This window comes from Podarcis filfolensis (assembly GCF_964270895.1).
Source record: "Podarcis filfolensis genome assembly, chromosome: 2".
Lineage (NCBI taxonomy): Eukaryota > Metazoa > Chordata > Lepidosauria > Squamata > Lacertidae > Podarcis > Podarcis filfolensis.
In genome coordinates this window covers 20,551,724-20,572,766 of record NC_139605.1, presented here as the reverse complement: position 1 = coordinate 20,572,766, position 21,043 = coordinate 20,551,724, and the positions used below count along the sequence as shown (strand labels likewise).

The 21,043-nt window shown below is 48.9% G+C and overlaps 1 protein-coding gene across 2 annotated transcripts; it reads right to left on the bottom strand.

The window, feature by feature from the left end:
* Nucleotides 1–703: 703 nt before the first annotated feature.
* LOC310757127 (serine/threonine-protein kinase pim-3-like) lies at nt 704–18,750 on the bottom strand. Of its 2 annotated transcripts, none has more exons than XM_083602323.1 (6): nt 18,423–18,750; nt 13,146–13,246; nt 9,882–9,932; nt 9,393–9,759; nt 6,901–7,077; nt 704–3,784 (listed from the first exon to the last, which is right to left on the bottom strand). In XM_083602323.1, the coding sequence occupies exons 1-6, from the start codon at nt 18,511–18,513 to the stop codon at nt 3,627–3,629; spliced, it is 945 nt and encodes a 314-aa protein (XP_083458449.1). In that variant the 5' UTR covers nt 18,514–18,750; the 3' UTR covers nt 704–3,626. The 2 variants fall into 2 exon arrangements, with proteins under 2 accessions (XP_083458449.1, XP_083458450.1); XM_083602324.1 differs by lacking the exon at nt 18,423–18,750 and adding an exon at nt 13,419–13,516.
* Between the last annotated feature and the right edge of the window lie 2,293 nt (nt 18,751–21,043).

Below are 21,043 nucleotides of genomic sequence, written 5' to 3'. Positions count from 1 at the left end.
TGGGAGACCTGGGTTCAAATCCTCACTCAGGCACAAAGTCCACCAGGTGACCTTGAGCCAACCACCACGACTCAACCCAACCTCCATTTCTTGGTCTCATTCGAACTCAATGCAAGGGTGCTCCTCGGCTGCAAAGCAACCATTAAACTCATACACCCACAGCCTTGATATGGTGGCGGCGGATACACATGCAGCACCAGAAAATTCAGCGCTGGATTTACGTATAAGTTAAACAAGCTATAGCTTAGGACCCCACTCTCTTAAGGGCCCCCCCAAAAAAAATTAAAGGAAAAAAAAGCTGGATGTACATTTCCAAAATATAACAAACAAATAAAATGAAACCTACACACAGCAACAGCGTTTTGTGTTGTGTAGGCTCCTATAATGTAAGTCATGGGCCCCGCCTGCTAGCCTGCTCCCTAAAATATCACTGGTTTGCTCATTTCTATATATAGGGTGCCTACATTCTGCATGTGCAAATGGCTTTAGATATCTATTAGGTCCATAAATTACCATATAGCATATATTCAACACAAAAAACAGTGACAATTTGTTATTGACAAAGGACAGCTGGACATGTAAAGGGCCCCATTAATACCTTCAGTAGCTTAGGGGCTCATCAAACCTAAATCCGGCCCTGCCAGAAATGCAGAGCGCCACGATTGATCAAATGCATTTAAGAACGAAAGACAAGATTTGCTTCTTTTTTCTTATAAAAAGTTTATTTAATCCCGGAAAGGGGCTTGGTAGATGATGGAGCCCACGATGGGCGAGGCACTGTGTTATGTGGTTGCACAAATGTGCACGGGAGGCAGTAACAAAATTCACACACACACACACAAAAATCCACAGATATGGAAATCAAATCCTGAACTGGCATATAAATAATTCTTCAGCAACATTGCCCAGAGGTAGCAGGCTCAGAAAGCGATGCTGGCATTTTCCCAGGCTGGAATCTGACAGCTCCCATCTCCCTTGGCTAGCACTCTGCTTGTGTCAGTATGCCTTAAGGGAGGCAGTATTAGAAACCATCACAAGGCTGGCTCAACTCACCAGGGGTCTCGCTCTGGTGTGGCTGCAGAGATCTACACAGGCACCTGCTGGCTCGCCCCTGAGGGATGTATGCTTGAGTATGGCAAGGGAAGCATTGTCCTTAGTGTGTGTGTGTGAGGGGGGAATAGTCTCGTTGCCACACTGAGCCCTGGAAACACCTGCAAAAAGTTTCTTCACTGCTTCCCAAAGGTCTTCAGGATAGTGGGTTGAGCTCTCGCTCTCCTTTCCAATGTAGGAACTGGGAAAAGGAAGCTGCCCCTGGATCTTGAACACGGCGTGGCATCATGCAAGACCCTTGTCCCTTTCGTACTGCGGAGGGGCAGGTTTGTGACCAGCACGCAATAGGCTTGCTTCTGAAGGCTGGCCGTGATTTGTGGATACCTGGCTAACGAGGACATAACTGGATGAGCATCCAGAGCCACTTCGCACCGTGTGTTTAAAGCACTATGATACAACCATGGGTTCCCCCTGAAAGAATTATGGGAGCAGCAGTTTAAGGGGTGCCGAGAGTTGTTAAGAAACCACTAGTCCCTTCACAGCGATTAAATCCCTCTTCATAGGAAACTGGGAACTGTAGGGGAATGGGGGGTGGTCTCCTAACAAGCTCTCAGCCCCCTTAAACTGCAGCTCACAGGATTCTCTGGAAAAAGCCATGAATGTTTAAAAGTATATCACTGTGCTTGAAATGCACAGTGTGAATTTGGCCTAAGTCAATTCGCCATTGTCAGATTTAGTGGCCCCTGGCGCTAATCTTTTCCTCTCCTCATGTGATTTGGCATAAATAAATTCTACAGTGATCGGAGGAGACTCGGGCTAAGAGAAGGGCGTTGATCCGCCACTCAGGCTTGAATTGCCAGAGGCTGGGCCCAACTAGCTATCCTTAAAAATACATATCCCAGGTCCTCTCTGGGGCCAATGCAAGGAGCTGACCAAGACCCTGCCAGCACTCTTTCGAAGAACAACCTTCCATTACAAAGACAAGGCGGCATTGGCCTAATTATTTCCGGGGCCCCCAAGGGAAACATACCTCCAAGATTCAGAGTCAATGCTATAGGCTCCTGTTGTTCTCTCAGATTCCAAAGCACGCACGCACACAAACGAAAGTGGGGAGACACTCAACCTGTGGCTGAATGAGGATTTGTTCAGCTTCAGAAAAATATCTGTGGCGCCATCGGGCCTGCTTCTCTGCTAATAAAGACCTCACGTTTACAGGCTACCACTTGGGTGGACTGGGATCAGAGCCACTGGAGGGCGAGGGGGGGGGCGGAGAAAACAACACTCTGCCGCAGCCACAAGCAGAAGACCAAACTTCAAGATCTCCCGGAAGGAGGAGCTGACAGATGGGAACTGGTGAGAAAAGTAGACAGCGGGAATAGCCAACTTGGTACCCACCAGACTAGCAGTTCCCACCGTTATCCCCCGACCATCAGTCATGCAAGTTGGGGCTCAAGGGAGTTGGGAGCCTTAACAGCAACTTCCAAATCTGGTGGGCACCAAGTTGGCTAACCCCTCTTCCACTGTGAGCGTCAAGTTGCCGAGACAGAAACAGCAAGTTCTTCAAGCTGTCAGTGGTTGGTTGGCTGGCAGGGACAAAATACCTAGCGCCAGTGCCTTCCGAAGTTCCAAAATCTTGCCTTTCAATTTCGAAGCGGCAAACACAACTACAGGTCCTCATTTGTACGGGACAGTCCTGACACCAGGGGTTTCGATCAACTCTGACGAAGAAACCCAGCAACTCATGGATTTATTTTTTTCCCTTGTTTTCACTTATTGATGAGGTTAAGTGGGGCCCGCTTCCCCCCTGCCACCCCTTTAACTTCCCCCAAGTGAAAGGAAGAGGAGGTAAAACACACATACACACACACACCCATCAAGTCAAGGCACTGGAGGAAACTGGATTCAGACTTGGAATGGCTGGACAGGAATGGAAGCAGGGGGCTGTTCACAATAACCATGTCACTTCCCAGCTGGGCCAGAGAAAATGTTTCTATGCCCGAAAATCCACAGCAGGTAGATGATGGCTTAGCAAAAAAACAACAACAGGAGGAGGAGGAGGAGGAAGGACCCGGGGCTCCCCACCAAAGGAACGTCACGCCAAATAAATAAGCATCTGACCACCAGAAGAAACAACCCCCCGTACCCGGCGTGACATCAAAACGCCAATCCAGTCCTGGCGCATGAAGGTCGGTCCAGAGGTCCACCAAACTCCCAATACTGAAAGGCGTAACAAGAGGAAGCCAGCAGGGATGGCTTCAAACACTGTTCACTCGCTGCCAGTCTTCTGCAGCCCTCACTGGTGAAGACAGGAGACAGTCCTTGTGTAAACAGAGCAGAGCTCATTGGTCTCTTTTGTCTTGGGGGTCAGGGGCTGCACGCCAGACCCCCTGTCTAGTCAGGGTGGGCGGTGTCCCTGCCACAGGCCTGGGATTTCATAGGTCGTCCACCCAGGGGCGGGAACTCAGCTATCAGCAGGAATAACGAGTATGTCAGCCTGTCGTCGCAGGAGAAACCGAGATACGTCCATCCTTTCTGCGATGGCCCGTCCCCGTACTGCTGTCCAGAGGCCACCAGAGTCACAGGCTCGTGCCGGCTTTGGGGACTGTGGGCTGCTGGGCTTTGCGTCCGCCTTGCTCCAAGAAGGCAAGGAGCCATGGATGGGCCAAGATCTGCTCCAGGGAAGGCCGGTTCTCTGGGGCCAGCGAGAGGCACCACTCAATCAGGTGACGGCAGTCTGTCAAAGCAGGAAAGAACCATGGTTATTACACCGCCCAATAGGAACACACAGGAAGTTGCACGGAGTCAAGGCGTTGCTCTGGAAAGCTCAACTCTCCCTATACCAGGGGTTCCTAACCTGTTTCCACCACCACCAGGGACCACTTGGAAACTGCTGAGGGTCTAGGCACACCGTTTGATGGTTTTTCTGCCTGCTGTAGTAGTTGTGATGTGCTTTGCGTATTTATGGCTTTTTCATTTCTTAGATATTGTAGTACCGTATCGGAACAGCATCAAATACAACGTAAGAAACAAAAGCAGCAATACATCAGAGCTGTCAAGTGTCCCTTATTTAAAGGGACAGTCCCTTATTCCAGTGCCATGTCCCGCTGCTGTCCCTTATTGATGGATGTCCCTTAAATGATGTCCCTTAAATTTCAAAGGAAGCAGCTCCTCTCCCTCCCTCCCTGCTGGCCAGGGAGGAGGGAGGCTCCAACTGTGTTGCTTGGCTGTGTTGCTCAACCAATAAGAAGTCTAAGAACGACTGGGGGGTGGAGCTTGCATGCCTTGTGTGTGGCTAGTTAATGCAAGCTGAGGGGGTTTTTGAATGCTGGACGCCATTTTGTTGCACGTGCTGCTGCAAACTTTGCAGTGCAAAGCCAGGCCGGGGAGCCATCTTAAGTTGAGGCTGCATAGGCCTTGTGGTGCATGTGATTCAGATTCTATTCAGTTGAACCTCTGGTTACAAAGTTGGTTGGACAGTGTTCTCGAAGCTACCAGCATGAGTTTGACCAGACTGCAGGAGGATAGGAAGACTGGAGTGCCTGGAACAGGTGAGGCTGCAGGTCCCTTATTTTGGCTGCTGGTCCCTTATTTTCAAATCTGTAAGTTGACAGCTATGCAATACATATTTTGAAAAAATATGAACATTGAATGTGGTCGCACTGCAAATCACCTGAATGAAGCTCATGGACCAGTTTTTGAACCCATGGGGCCAGTGTTCGCAATTAGCCAGGCACATTTTGCGCCTGGCTATTGGCCACTTGCGACCAAGTGAAGGTGCCCTGGCCCCAGGACAGCGCTTGACATCTCCACCATCTGGAGGTGCAAGCCAGGGGATCCTTGGATCTCGACTGTTTCCACACACTAATAACACATCCTGTAGAATTCTGTCCGTTATATTTTATCGGCACAATTGGAATGAATTTCAGGAACCAAAAGGCTTTCCCTGTGCAGGGGCAGCGAACAACGTTATAGCTGATTGCTGTAGCTCATCTTCAATTAACCCATCCCACTGCCCTCCTCACACAGCTGTGAAGAATGTTCTTATGTTATGAATGGTCCGTGTCACCATTAAGAAAAAGAGGTAGGAATAGGCCAATATGTATGTGGACTGTTCCTGGATCAAGTTACTTGTTTAAAGTTCTCAGAGTTCTTAACCTATAGCTCAAGGTTGTCATCTGAACTAGCTAGATGTTTAAGTGATAATCAATCGCAGTCACTCCCATCCTTTGAAATATAAGACTTTAGAAAGCCATCATGCCCAAAAATGGCAGCCAGACATTCTGCTTTGGTGACTGTTATCCTTGGTTTAAGGAGCCATTTGGTGCCTAAGCTTAGATACCTGAGTTTCTAACACTGCCCGTGGCCTAACTCTGGCTGCAAGCAGCTTTCCAGAACTTCAGGAAGGATCCTTTCCCACAAAACCCTAGCTGGAGATTTAACCTGGGGCCTTCTGCCAGTGAGCTATAGCCCTTCCTCATATCATTGAATATCCGATATCCGATATCTTTATTGTCATTGTCCCATGCAGAACAATGAAATTGAAAACTACATAAAACCTACATAAAACTACCACAAAGCTACATAAAAACTACATAAAACATTCAAAAACCCCTAAAAACTAAAAGAATTGCAGGGTTGGAATGGCCCACGAGGATCATCTAAGTCCAGTGTTCCCCATACTTGGGTCTCCAGCAGTTTTGGACTACAATTCCTATCAGCCCTGACCATTGGGTTGTGCTAGCTAGGGATGATGGGAGTTGTAGTGGGGCTCAAACCCATGACTCTGAGATTAACAGCCTCATGATCTGCCGTATTGAGTTATGTTATCCCTGTCTTGCAAAGCACTTCGTGCCTTGCACCTCATTAAGAACTTATCCCAAAATGCCTGACAATTAGTCCTATTTTAAGAGATAAGAATAGGAGTCGGAAGATTATTACTTTCCCCAAGGGTATTCAGGATATTATTTACAGTAGAGCACAGTCTATTCAATTCAGCAACGCTCATTTCAACTGAACGAAGCAGGAAGTGCTATGCAGATGGAGCAGACTTCAATCAGCTTTCACGAGGTAGGCCAATCCACCCCCAAGGGCAGTATCCTGTCACATGAGCCTACCAACGATCCATAGTCCAAACCACTGTGGCACTCCAGGGCTCAGTGACAAATTAAGTACAAAGGAGTTGCCAAATTCAAGAAGCATACATTAAGAATCCTTAAGCAACCCAGGGGTGAAATTGCTGGTCTAACAAAAATAAGCATCTTGACTGAAAAAAAGAAATAAAGAAAAAGAAAACTTGTCCTAAAGATCAGGGGTCAGCAAACTTTTGCAGGAGGGGGCTGGTCCACTGTCCCTCAGACCTTGTGGGGGGCTGGACCCACCCTCTCCTGAAAGGACCCCCCCTGCCACATGTTCGGCAGCGTTATCCTCTGCCTCAGCCAGGGGTGCAGAGCCCAGGCCGCTGGCCTGGGTGGTGGAGGCAGCCTCCCCGGTGTCACCGCTTCCTCCCGCTCAGCTCTTGGCCACACACAGCCGTCTCAGTGGGAAGGAAGGGGCGTCGCCCAGAGGCATCCACGGCTTTGGATTGGCTGCAGGAGCTTCCTACAGCCAATCCAAAGCTGTGCCAGTGTCACGGAACTCAGCCGCAGCACGGGGACTGACCGAGTGGGCAGCAGGGTCCACGGGCCGTATTTACGAACCCGGTGGGCCGCAGTTTGCTGACCCCTGCTAAAGATCGGATAATTAACTTTGGCATTCTGTTGACTAACATCTATCTCAAGGTAAACTGAGATACGGCCTCTTCTTGCACCCTTGCAAATATCCACTGGCCTGGGTCTAGGGTAGTGTCTGTACCTGAGGATACCCTGCAGTGGTAGTGGAGTTTCCCAAGGAGGATATCTTCGTCGCGCTCGAAAGGGATGTCCCCACACACCATGTCATAGAGCAGCACGCCCAAGGACCACACAGTGGCAGACACGCCATGGTACCGGTGGTATTTTATCCACTCAGGAGGGCTGTATACCCGGGTGCCTGTAAGAATGGAAAGGAGCCGGTGAAAACATACCCGGAGAGGCGCTAAAGGAACCAGAAACAGAGTTACAAAATCCCCCCCCCCAGGTTGCCCCTTCCTCACCCATGTTGAGCAGGACCACCACCATTGCCTAAATTCAAAGAACCAGATATGAAACGTTTGTGTTATTTATTAAATATATATCCCACAATTTCTTCCCAAAGAAGCTTAGGGCAGCAGGTTCCCCCATATATGAGACTTCCACGATGAATTGGCACTGGCGTACTGCTGCTCCAGCCTCAGTCTCCCCATCTGTAAAATGGGGTGTTTTATCTGCAGTTTTATTTACTTAAAAGCATTTTTATGCTTACAAAGCACTAATAAGAAGAAATGTTTGCAATGTAAAAGGCAAGACACAAGCAGAATGAGAGATGGGAAGAGAGGGATTTTTGAGGGGATAAGTGAAATTGTGGGTCGTGTCTCAGAATAAAAACCCACTGAAATTAACAGACAGGGACTCATTTATTTCAGCAGATCCACTCTGAGTTGGAAACACCCTCCAGATTATAAATGATCCTCTATAAATAAACAAATGCCCCGAGAGAGAATTGATCTGTGTGGAACAACATTCCATCGTACGAACCTTTACCTGCATTTTGAGGTATTGCAACGTGAAATCAGGTTTACAGGCCAGTGGCATCTAGGCCAATGACCTTAGGGTGCGCACACACAAGAGAACACCAATACAGATGAGGCAATCTGGAGCAACTGCGCATACAAACAGACCAGCTAACAATTACCACTGACCAACTGGAATTTCTTCTCCGTGTAAACACTGAGGGGGAGGGGGGAGAGAAGAGTGTAAACCAGGATGGCTACACTGAATTAAGGACTAACTCATCCAATGTGACAGCAATAAGAGTGTACACCTTCAGGCCAAAAATTAAGCTGCCGCAAGACTTTATTTTGCAACCTGTGTTTATCCAAAAGATGCAACAATGGCATCAGAGACCAAGAAAAAGGCTGGTCAACCTATGAACAGAGCAGACTGTTTAGGCCTTTAGCATACTTTACAAATGCTCAGAAGACAACTCCCAGATCTATACCCAGTCTGGTCAAATACAAAAGGCACAACCCAAAGCCTCTGATTTTACATGGGCAATGGCCTATAATGTGCTTTGCTATGTGGAAACCGGACGCGGGGAGACACCGAATTGCTCAAACCTCCCCATAACAACTCCCTGTACTTCTCATAGGGAGACTGCAGCCCATTTTCAGACAGTTCCTCCGACACTGGGGTGGGGAGGAAATATTTGATCCCACCAACGGCCATATTCCTCAGGGCCGCAATCTCGTCTGTGAGACAGACGAAGCCAGCAGTGTGCAGGACTATCCCCTTCTGCTCTCCCTTCGCTTCCTGCCACCCCTTTTCTCTCTCCCTTCTCTCTTTCTGACATCCCCTCACCTCATTCTCCTTCCTAGAAGGCTGCTAGGAGGAAAAGACAAACAGCTGTTGCCAGAGGTCTGAACTATGGTTCAGATTTAGGCCAAAGTCTGCAAAAAATTTGGCTGAGGTTGACCTCCCTGCCCGCCAACATTGATTTGTGTTCCTAGCTTGTTCCCTTCCTGGGTGCTTCTCTGCAAAACCAAAAACCTGCCACCTTTGGCATCGGGAGCACTGAGTCCCATGCAGCCGTCAACCTGGTGCCCGCCAGATGTTTTGAATCACAAGCCCCAAAGTGGAAGTTACAGGAGATTCCGACTGTAAGGGAATGGCAGATAAAGCTGGTCGAATACCCTGAAATGGCAAAACTGACACACAGAATTCGCAATCAGGAGGAGACGAAGTACCAAAAAGAATGGAGTCAATTTATGGTTTATATAAGTGAGAACTGTAGAAATATGAAAACGTTGGCAGGATTGAATTAAATCTTATGTCACGGTGTAATTTTTAACCAATGAAACTGTGAATTATGGATTGGAATAAGAAAACTTGCGGAAGGGAAGGACGGAAGTCAACGGCTCTATGGAGCATAAAGTAGGATATATGTAATAAGATTTGATGTTTTTGTTGGTTGCTGTTGGTGTTCTTAAATCTCAATAAAAAGCATTTTTTTGGGGGGGAGGGAATAAAAATAAAAATAAAAGAACCACAAGCTCAAAGGTTGGCAACAGCTTGCTGATACCGACAACAGTGTAGCTGCTGTCAAATCTTTCGGCCCTCCCTGGAGATGTCGGAACTTGAACCCAGGACCGTTTTGCAAGCAAAGCGTGTGTGCCCTGTCGCTGAGTGGTGGTCTCTGGCATTCTCCCTCTCCGTCTCACGCACACTCACCATCAAAATCTGTATAGGGAGCATCCCGAAGCAGCGCCCCCGAGCCAAAGTCTATGAGCTTTAGGTCTCCTTGCAGGAGGTCAACCAGAATGTTCTCATCCTTGATGTCTCGGTGCAAAACCCCGCAGAGGTGGCAGTGGCGCACGGCCTCCACCACTTGCCGGAAGTAGCCGGCGGCCAGGCTTTCAGGGAGTGGGCCCCTGTCAGTGATGACGTCAAACAGGTCCTGAGAGACGAGGGGGCGCTCCATCACGATGAAGTACGCGTCAGACTGCTCAAACCAATCCAGGAGGCGGATGACGCCTCGGCAGCCCGAGGAAGACACCTTCTTCAGCAGCACGACTTCCAGCGGGACCAGGGTGCCGTTCTGGAGAAGGAAGGAAAGAGAGAGAAAGGGAGACAGGCATGAGAGAAACCTCTGGCACCGTCGCTCAACGAGTCAGGCGGCCTCAACGGGAAGAGAAACGGCGCAAAAGGGCAGCAACTCACCATGTGTTGGAATTGCAAGACTCTGTCTTTGGCAACATACTTGATGGCCACCTGCAAAAGGAGAGAAGGAGAATGCTGTTAGGAAGCAAAGCCTGCTACAGAATTTCCAGCACTATTTTGCATCCACCTTTAGCACGAACCCCATGTCACAATGCACGGAGATAAGCATGGCTGTTGTGACCTTGTCTCGGGTCAGGCTGCAAGCCTAGAGGAAGTGCCAAGATTTCCCCCCTAAATTGATTTTTGAATTCTGAATTTATTGTTATTCACGTTTTATACTGTATTTTATGCTGCTTTTGTTGCATCAATTAAGGGTCTTAAATTTGTTGTTAGCTGCCCTGAGCCCGGTTTTCTGAACCGGGAAGGGCAGGGTATAAATAATTTATTATTATTATTATTATTATTATTATTATTATTATTAGGCATTCTTGGGCAACTGCCAGGGGTTCGCCACCAACACCTGCCTTGGGCTCCCTTCTGATTTGTTTACAGTGGTACCTCGGGTTAAGTACTTAATTTGTTCCGGAGGTCCGTTCTTAACCTGAAACTGTTCTTAACCTGAAGCACCACTTTAGCTAATGGGGCCTCCCGCTGCTGCCGCGCCGCTGGAGCACGATTTCTGTTCTCATCCTGAAGCAAAGTTCAGCTGCCATTTCCCCACGATACCCCAGAGAGGAATGATTTATATGGCAGCCAGACACAGCTGCTGGCCATGCTGCCACCAGGGGGCGCTTCACTCAGGACCCCATTAAACTTGAAGCCAGCCCTGCTGCAACCCAGATCCAGCAACCGTCTAGTGGACTCTTTGCACAAAAAAAAAAAAAAAAAAAAAAATTATCGTCAGTGTATCTGACGAAGTGTGCATGCACACGAAAGCTCATACGTCAGTGTATCTGACGAAGTGTGCATGCACACGAAAGCTCATACCAAGAACTAACTTAGTTGGTCTTTAAGGTGCTACTGGAAAGAAAAAAAATTTTTTGTTTTGACTATGGCAGACCAACACGGCTACCTATCTGTAACTGGATCTTTGCACAAAGTCATCTTCCGCAAGCTATGCAAGGATTCCAACCCATGGCAGGTTGCTGAAGCTTCAAGATCATACATAAGCAAGTTTATCAAAAAGGCCTACTTGGTACCTGTCTAATGCAGAGTTTCTCACAAATATTTTAACGGCATGCAAACCAGAATTTCAACAAACTGAAATGTCTAAATTGAACAATGTGGTATTTTCTCATGGAGTTGTTGCATTTCTTTACCAAGCCTTACCCAAATGCTCTACCGATTATTCTTCAATTTCAGCACATGTCATCTTAGGCTTGAGATTGCTCTAACAGAAATGCCCCTCATAATGTAAGATTCTGAAGGAAAGAGTGTACCACATTACTTGTTTCAATGCTCTCTATTAGAAAGAAATAAGGTCTTAACATCTCCTTGTTGGAAAAGTATACTGCCCCTCCCTACCCCCACCCCTTAGGAATAGAGAGAACTATTTGTTGGAAATAGTGGATTTTCTATTTATGGCTGCAAATGTACAGCAGGGGGGTTGGTGTTTTTGTAATTATTTTTTCTTAACAACACCTGAATTTACTTGATTGAGAGCTCATAAAATTGTAGATCCATGTTTCCCAGACTTGGGTGTCCAGCTGCTTTCAGACTACACCTTCCATCATCCCTAGCTAACAGGACCAATAGTCAGGGTTGATGGGAATTGTAGTCCAAAAACAGCTAGAGATCCAAATTTGGGAAACACTGGTGTAGTAGCCATTTTGTCCCTTTGGGAATAAGAATACCTTTAAAACCCCACAATGGAACTACACTCCCTTCTAAAGAGAAAACCACCACAATTCCTCTTCTCAGGGCTTATTTTATTCAGGCTTCAAAATAGCATACTGCCCCTTGCCTCAGTATCCAGTCCTAATGCTTTTGACTCTGCACCCCCCAGAAGTTCTTGAAAAAATACAGAACCAGGGAATTTCCACACCTTCCCAACCACTCCCTTCAGTACACCCAGGATTTTGCCCACCAACAACAGTGACTTAACACACCTGCAAGTCACACACAACCAATGCAACATGCATATATTTTGTAACTCCAGCACAGCCAGTAGCAGATAAACAGGTGTGCATCATTATTTGCTGCAGCTGTATATTATTAAACTACTACCGCTGCATTAACTTCCAAGTTCGGAACTCAGCATAGGCCTGCATGGCAGTGATGCCTTCCTCATCATGGGACGTGTGTTGCTTGCGCTCTCTCTCTCTCCCTCCTTAATAATTATTACCAGGAAACCGGACTGATGAGCCACTGTGTGCTCCAAGTGCCTGAAGTGGAGCCAAAGGCTTAGCGAGCAGCACAGAGCATAGCAAGGAGTCCAGGCGCATCACTCATCCAGGACAGTAACACACCCTCTGAGAGACAGAACAGGTTGGAGAATGGGAAACCCAGCCGATAACCTGGGATTCAAAGCAGCCAGCGCGCATGGTGCAGCCCCGAATTGGAGCAAGAGTCACGCCTCCCCCTCCCCTTTTGTTCGCTGCTGGCTTCTCTTTCTTCTCTCTCGCGCGGATCATTAATTCCACTCCAGCCCCCAGAATTGCACAACCCTAATACAGTGGTACCTCGGGTTACAGACGCTTCAGGTTTCAGACTCCGCTAACCCAGAAATAGTACCTCAGGTTAAGAACTTTTAATGCTCTTTTATGCATATTACTGTGAGTGTTTCAGGTTGTTTTTATTCTTGCTTTATATCTATTTTAAATAAGGTTGGGGATGTTCTTTAAGTAAAAGAAGTGACCAGTTGATTGATTGATTATGTGTGTCCCCCACTACCCAATACAGTGGTACCTTGGGTTACAGACGCTTCAGGTTACAGACACTTCAGGTTACAGACTCCGCTAACCCAGAAATAGTACCTTGGGTTAAGAACTTTGCTTCAGGATGAGAACAGAAATTGCGCAGTGGCAGCGCAGTGGCCCCATTAGCTAAAGTGGTGCTTCTGGTTAAGAACTGACCTCCAGAACGAATTAAGTACTTAACCCGAGGTACCACTGTATACCATTTATTTCCATCTCTCCTAAAAGCCGCTGGTTGACTTCTTGTACTGCATTTGGCCATTTGAGTTGCGCGTGCATGTGTAGATATTATGTACATTTACGCGTGTGTTTGTGTCTCTATAATGTACATAATAAGTGTATCTACACATGCACGCGCGACTGACAGAGAGAGAGAGAGAGAGAGAGAAGACGCCGATCGGTCACTCACCGGGAGAGAATCGCTGAGCCGGGTCCCCGCGTAGACGGTGCCGAAACCGCCGCTCCCAATCAACGCTCCCAAGCGGTAGCGCGTCTCCAAGGTCGCCTTCCCTGCGGGGGATGGAGAAAAGGAAAGCAGCGCATCAGCGTGGCGAGTTGTGCCGGGACCCGCCCAGCCAGCCAGACACTCACACCGGCTGCGGTTTGCTTGCAAACAACAGCAGCGAAAACCACCCCGCTCGCTCCATTCACAAAAACCGCCCCACGTGCTCCTTGTTGTTACCCGCGGAGCGAGGCTCCTCTTCGGCGGCATCGGCGGCCGGCGGCCCTTCGGGACCCTGGTGGCAAATGGGGCCTTGAGCCAAGAGCATGGCCTGGTCAGTCGGTCACTCTCCGGCCAAGATTGCCTCGCGTGTGCTTGTTTGTGTGTATGTGTGTGGCCGCTCCTCCCTCCCCCACCGCGTGCGCCTCGGAATTCCTTCGCTTTTACGAACGTTCCAACTCCACGCCGAACTTAGCCAATGGCGGGGCGAGCTGGAGGAAGCCGCGAAAAAGCCGAGCCAATCAGAAGAGGCGTGTGTGGGGTGGGGGGGGTAAAAGGAGGAGTTCTATTCGGCCGCCGACAGGGCGAGGCTTTGAAACCGTCGAGGGAGAAGCGCGCACGGCAATCAAAACGAGGCGGGGTGCGCAGCAGGCAGGAGTCCTTTAAACGAATTGGAAAGGCAACGGCAGCCAATCGAGGAGAGCCGCGCGAGGACCCTTTACGCTTCTCCTCGCCACCGCCGCTTGTTGACCCACGTGCGATATACTATTTTAAAGTTGGCGCTTGCAAAGTCCGCTAGCAAATGCTCCGCATCGACGCGCTCCCCGGACCCACCCCGCATTTTTGCTGTCTGAGTCCAGCTCTTGGTAGCTTTGGGAGATCTCCTGCCCTGGACATCAAAAGCCATCGCTCAATCAGCCCTCTTTCGTCTTTCCGAAGTGTGGGCTGAGTTGCAACCAGCAACGGCTGTGAAGTAGGAGGAAGGGGTGGGGAAACCTTTCCTCGCCCTCCGCCTCCACTGATTCACGGGGCGAGAGTGACACTCTGCTCGCCTTCCACCTCTTTAATTAAATAGCAAGTGCCCCTATTGCTTCCAGCGTCCCACTCACCCACTGAAAAAAAATACCTGCAGTCTTAAAATCCAGATTTGCTCCCCCCCCCACTAGATTTGCTTGACCAGAGACCCTGAGTGTCCAACAGAAGGCATAGAGTTTCTCCCGGCGCCCCCTTCCTTGCCATGGTGGTACAGGTTTGTTTATTATATTGCTATACTGCTGTTCATTTGAGGACCACAAGACAGTTTACAATATAAAAACACAAATATAAATACCATAAAGGTAAAGGGTAAAGGGACCCCTGACCATTAGGTCCAGTCGCGAACCACTCTGGGGTTGCGGCGCTCATCTCGCTTTACTGGCCAAGGGAGCCAGCGTACAGCTTCTGGGTCATGTGGCCAGCATGACTAAGCCACTTCTGGATAAACCAGAGCAGCGCACGGAAATGCCGTTTACCTTCCCACTGGAGTGTTACCTATTTATCTACTTGCACTTTGACATGCTTTCAAACTGCTAGGTTGGCAGGAGCAGGGACCGAGCAACGGGAGCTCACCCTGTCGCAGGGATTCGAACCGCCGACCTTCTGATCGGCAAGCCCTAGGCTCAGTGGTTTAGATCACAGCACCACCCTCGTCCCTATAAATACCATAGTGGTAAACAAAATCAATAACCCACCCACCCACACAGTTTAAAAGACAATGGATTGATAGCCCCAGGCCTGGTTATAGAGAAACGTTTTTGCCTGTAATGAAGGCATCCAGTGAGCCTCCCAGGGGAGAGCATTCTATAAGTGGGGAGCCACCGCAGAAAAGGCCCAGTCTCGTGTTGCCTCCCTCCAGGCCTCTCATAAAGGGGGTGCATGAAGAAGAGCCTCAAATGATAAGCACAGGATCAGTTCACACCTCAAGGACTGGGAAAGGCGGCCCTGGGGGTATTGCAGTCTTGTTGCAGTTCATGGGACCTTTCCTGTTCTGCACAGTTCTCCCTAATAAGGAGCACAGCAGCGCTCTCTCAAGGTCTGGGCCCAACTACCTTAGCTGACCCAAAGTTATTTCCTGCCACAAAGTCAGACCAGCCGCTCAGCCATTCAGAACATATGTCAACAAAGACAAAAACTGCTGTTTTGCAAACCCACGGCACCAGCAAATGCATCCCCTTCTATGACACCGCATTTTGGATTCTGAAAATGGAAGTGGAAATGGCCTGGCGTGTGTGTAACACACTCTTGGCTGCCTAGGTCAAAAGTTAGCCGAAACATATCACCAGCGGTCAGCATCCAATGCCATAATAAAGAAACCCAGGCTTTGTATTTAGCTACATATATCATTGCATAGCAGGGGTTCGCCACATCTTCCTTTCACAAGGCTGCATTTTACTAATATTATAGGATCGGCCTCAATGCATATCTGCCACCAGTGCACGGACTTGGGACTGATCATTCCGAGCACACGTTGCGTATTCTCAGCCATAAATCCTTTCCTCTTTAAAGCAGGGCGTGAGCCAGCTACGGAAGTGACTAACAACAACAACCCCATTGACTCAATAAAGCGAGGAGGAGTACGTTGCAGCCGAGCAGATACCCCCAAATCAGTGTAAATCATCCAGCGACACACCAGATGACCACATCACCTTTTCCATCGCAGCAAAGCAAGTTTCACTTTCCCGCAAAGGCGGGCTTCCAAATGATAAGCTTCCAAACGATAAGCCAAGCCTTGTTGTATCTATCTAAGCTCCCTTGGAATGCCAGAAATGTCCCTGGAGACAGGGAGGAATAGCCACAAACGCTTTGATACGGGACTGCCCACCTCACAGAGCACAGCAGCAAGGCAGAGGCGATGTTTGACATCCCCGAGAGAGGGCTAGTCTGTGGGTTTGGTGATGGGAGGGGGCGCCTAGACGGGACAGGAGTTTGCCGCACCAGATTCCCAGGAAACATGCCGTTTCCCGCCTGCTGGACAGAGAAACAGGCACCTTTGTTGTTTGTGTACCTTTGTGGGAGACAACACAAGCACAGCCACGTGGGATAAAGCTGCGAGGCCAAAGTCATAAAGCATCATTCCAAAAATAAACAACTGGGAATGGCCCAGAGGGATGCAAAATACGATGACACACTAGTGTGTTTCTTCCTCATGGGCAAGCAGTCATTGAGCAGAGGAGGAAAGGATCATGCCAACGTATTTCCCCCACCCCACCCCACTCTCAGTTACGCTAAAGGTAGCTCTGATTTTCAGTCATCTCCCTGTGTCAATAAAACAAAGGAGAACGCCATTTACTATAGGTACAGGTGCTGGGGGTGTTACACAGGCCTGGCCCTACCATTAGGCAGAGTGAGATAACTCTCTCAGGCAGCAGAAAGTCTTGTAGGGGGAGTGTCCCCCTAAGCAAGCCTCAGGGAAGGGGATGGTCTTGTCCAGTTTGACCAGCTTCTCTCTCTCTCTCTCTCTCTCTCTCTCTCTCTCTCTCTCTCTGTGTGTGTGTGTGTGTGTGTGTGTGGAGGTGTGCCGTGTCGCTTGCCTCAGGCAGCAAAGTGTCTTGGGCCGGCCCTGTTATTGCATGTGCAGCTGAGTGATGGAAAAGGCAGAGAGCTGAGAAAGGCCTCCTTTAAACCTTGCCTCTGCTACGAACTCACCGATGCAGATAACATTACTGGCCTATCTTACAGGGTCGTTGTAACAATAAAGGAGGCCATTATGTGAAATACGTTGAAAGAGCGGCAAAGGAGAAGAGGTCAATTATTTTCAAGGGTGACACTCTTTCTGGTCAGCAAAGCCTGCCGACCCAGCCAGGAGACTGCTTATTCTTTTTTTTCACAGCTGTTGTGACAGAAAGGAGTCCACACTGGGATGGTTTCAAGGGCATGTGCAGAAAACAAGGCAAGTTTCTTCTCCCCCCCCCCCATTCAACTCAGTGGACACCAATGGGTGTTTAATTTGTGTACACCTTTATCTCCCACATTTCCTGCAGAGATGCTCAAAGGCCACCTTGCATGGCTTACTCCCTCGCCCCCATTTTGCCCTCTTAGCAACATCAGTCGTGTAAAAAGTAAGTTAGGCGGAGCAAAGGTGACTGGTCCACAGTCACCCAGTGAGTGTCACGCCAAACTGGTTTGCCAGGGGTGGGGAACCTGTTGCGTTTTGGATGCTGTTCAACTACTGCCAGTCCTAACCAGTATAGCTAAGGGTTTTGTGGACGGTGGGAGTTGCGAGTCCAACGGTGAGCAACAGGTTGGGGGGAAAAATATGAAGATTTAAACGCAGCAGCAAAGGAACGCAGAAAACCAGCCGCCGCCTGCAGAGGTCAGCACTGAGCGGCAACTCGGCTGCTCCCCTCGTCTCACTTGGCAACAGGCAACCGAATGGAAATCTCCCGGAGTTTCTCAAGAGCCGCGCGCCCCCTCCTACAAGCCAAGGAAATAACCGCTCCAACTTCTGCAAATGTACGACACACTGACGGAATCATAGAACCGTGGAGCTGGAAGGGGCCACCGGGGTCATCCATCCCAACCCCCTGGAATGCGGGGATCTTTTAGCCCAAGATTGGGTTTCCATCGTTAATTCGCATTCTTAGCAAGCGGATCAAAGGAAAGGAGCGGAGGAGAAGCGGAGTTTCACAGCCCTGCGAGCGGCTTTAAGGCATTTGGCGCGGGGACGCGTCGTCGCTCCACGGATCCCCAGCGCTGACTAAAAGCAATCCGATCGCAGACTCGTGTCAACGACCCGGCCACCCACTGCAGCCTCCGATCAGAGAGGGGATGTCACCTTCCGCGGGACGGCTATTCATTCGATTCTCCCTGTCGCTCATTCGGAGGAGCGCAAGGAGTTAGGGAACCTCTCGTAGAAAACTCTCAGCAAATTAAGTTTGCACAAAGCTGCGAGCATTAAACCGATAATGCAAAGCCAATAGAAGCTTGTGATGCAGCCAAGAAGTATCCCCCCTTTTTGTATTTTGGTGGGCTCTCAGAAGTTTTGACACCGGGCAGCAGGAAGCCCGTTGCCCCCCGATGCGCAGCGTGAGGATCCCCAGAGGGCAAAGACGAGCCAGACCCCATTGCAAGCAGAGGGATCCGCTCTGACCCCGACTCTTATCAAGCCACGGCGGGTCCTTGCAGACCTCGGAGGCGCCCTCTCGCAGCCCTCGCGCGTCCGCCCCAGTCTCCCCCCAACTGCGCCTCCGCAGCGGAGCAACTCACCCTGCGCCGGCTCGTCTTTGGGGAACGCCGCCGAGCTGAGCATGCTGCAGCGGTGCACGTTGGGAGGGTAAAGCACCTGCACCGAGGACATCGCGGCCGCGACTCGGGCCAAGCCAGGGGAAAGTTGCGAAGAAGTTGCAGCAGAAGCGCAGCTCCGACGACACCGGAGCCGCAACCTGAATCCCCGGGGAAGCCTCTCGGAGTTGGAGACGGGCGGAGAGCCACGCCCACCGCGGCCAAGCCACGCCCCTCCCCTCTGATGCAGCCCCGCCCCATTCTCCTCCCACTCCCGAGCTCCGCCCTACTGGGCGGGCTTGGCCAGGCTATTGGTCGCTCTGGCTGTCAGCAACGTGAGACGGGCAGGCCGCGCGCTTCGCTTGCAAGCACTGTCAGAGGCGTCTGCGCTGGTGGAAGCGGATTCTTCAAAAAGTAGCAGCAGCCTCGATCGCACGTGGAAACGGCGCAAAAGAATATCTCGCCTGCCAGAGTTCGCCAAACACGAGTTAAAAATAAGACCCTTGTGGCACTTAAGAAACTTAACTTTATGATGGGTTAAGCCGACCCGGATAGACTTCATCAGTTGCGTGAAATAAAATCCCGGACGAATGACTCCTGAGAGGCAGCGAGGTGTAGTGGTTAGAGCAGGGGTCAGCAAACTTTTTCAGCAGGGGATTGGTCCACCGTCCCGCATACTATGTGGTGGGCCAGACTATACTTTGAAAAGAAAAAAAAAAGAACGAATTCCTATGCCCCACAAATAACCCAGAGATGCATTTTAAATAAAAGGACACCTTCTACTCATGTAAAAACACGCTGATTCCTGGACCGTCCGTGGGCTGGACTGAGAAGGCAATTGGGCCACATCCAGTCCCCAGGCCTTAGGTTGCCTACCCCTGGGTTAGAGTGTCAGGCTAGGAACTGGGAGACCAGGGCTTGAATCCCTTTTCAGAGGCAAAGATCGTTGGGTGGACTTGGGCCAGTCTTGCTCTCTCAGCTTAACCACCTCATTAAAAATATTTAAAAAAATAATACTGTGAAAATAAGAAACCATGGCTAGTTTCTGCTGGCATCCAAGACTGGCCATGGGTGAAGCAAGAACCTTGTAATACTATAAGCCCCTCCATCAGAGACTCAGGTTGTATATGTATGTGCAAATAAACCATATATCATAATAACACCACTGTCTCCAGTGTGCCGCATTTCCAAAGGAAACACAAACCCTGGACCCCTGGAATTTCACACCACTTTGGAATTGGGGTGGTGAGTGACCATATTTAACCAGTACTAGGACTCAGTTCTAATACTGCAAGTATTGCCAATTAGCTGTGTCATCCTTAGGAAAATTATAAGTATGCTTCTGTTCCGGCTGGTCATTACAAGAAACCTATAACCAAGAAGCACTGCCTTCTTTTTCCTCCTCACTCCCAATCCCTTTTCCTTTTGTGTTATCACTGACCTTGCTGGGGTGGGGCGGCGGCTAAAGAGTGAGCTAAAAATGCTGATAGCAGTGAATCAGAGTGCAAAGCACTTTGTTCACCTTATTGGGCTGTTTGCCATCACAGCAGGTTTGTGAAGTAGGAAAGGGAGTGACATGATGGCTTGCCCATGGCTACCCAGCAGACAGAACTTATTGGTGGCGGCCCCACAGTTAAAGCCTGATCATCTACAGTGAAGGGCGGGGGAGTATTTGATCCCTTGCTAAATTTGCCCGTTTGCCCTCTGACGAAGAAATGACCAGTCCATAATTTTAATGGTAGGTTTATTGTAGCTGTGAGAGACAGAATAACAACAGGCAAACAGGCAAATTTAGCAGCTAGAGACTAGCTAGAGACATTGTAAATCTTTCCTATCATAACTGGATCCTGATGAGTAGGAATAAACTGTTCATTGTGCATTAGGCATTTTTTATATTGATTATTTAACAACAACAACAATATTTATGAATTGCTTCCCATGAGGCACCTCAAAGCAATTTACAATACAACAGAAACATATGAAAAACAGCTGGCTATATAAAAACAGTGAAAACAATTGTGTATCTAACATTATTCTATGTTCTATGTTTCTGTTTAATAATAATAATTTTCTTATTTGTATTATTTATTTAAAAGCAACAATGAGCACATCTAAAACAATTAAAACAACAACAATTACATATATAAAGTTCGGTATATTATATTATTAGAGGGAAATTATAGTTTATATAATTAGCTTTCCCAACATGAGCTTCCAAAGTGGACTGGACTACAAATCAAACACACACGCACACACAGGACCACATTATAAATTGTACAGGTACCCCACAAGCCCTCATAATAGACGGTTAATACAATATGGTTAATCATTACGCGTTATGAAGCAGCTCCCTGATGTCATGCTAGCAGAGCTGAAGCAGCAGCTAAGGCCCTGTTTACTGAGCTATAACCAGAGCTACTTACTATCACATGGCAACCGCGAAGGGCTCTCAGTGTGTCCAAGCTGCTGGGCCGGAGCAAACTGTCCATTCTCTTTCCTTATGGCAGCATGTGATGTTCTTTAACTAGAACTCAGCTGCCCCTGGGCCAGCAATTGACTTTGGATAAAGCAAATTGCATTATTTTCCACAATAATTTGCTTTTTCC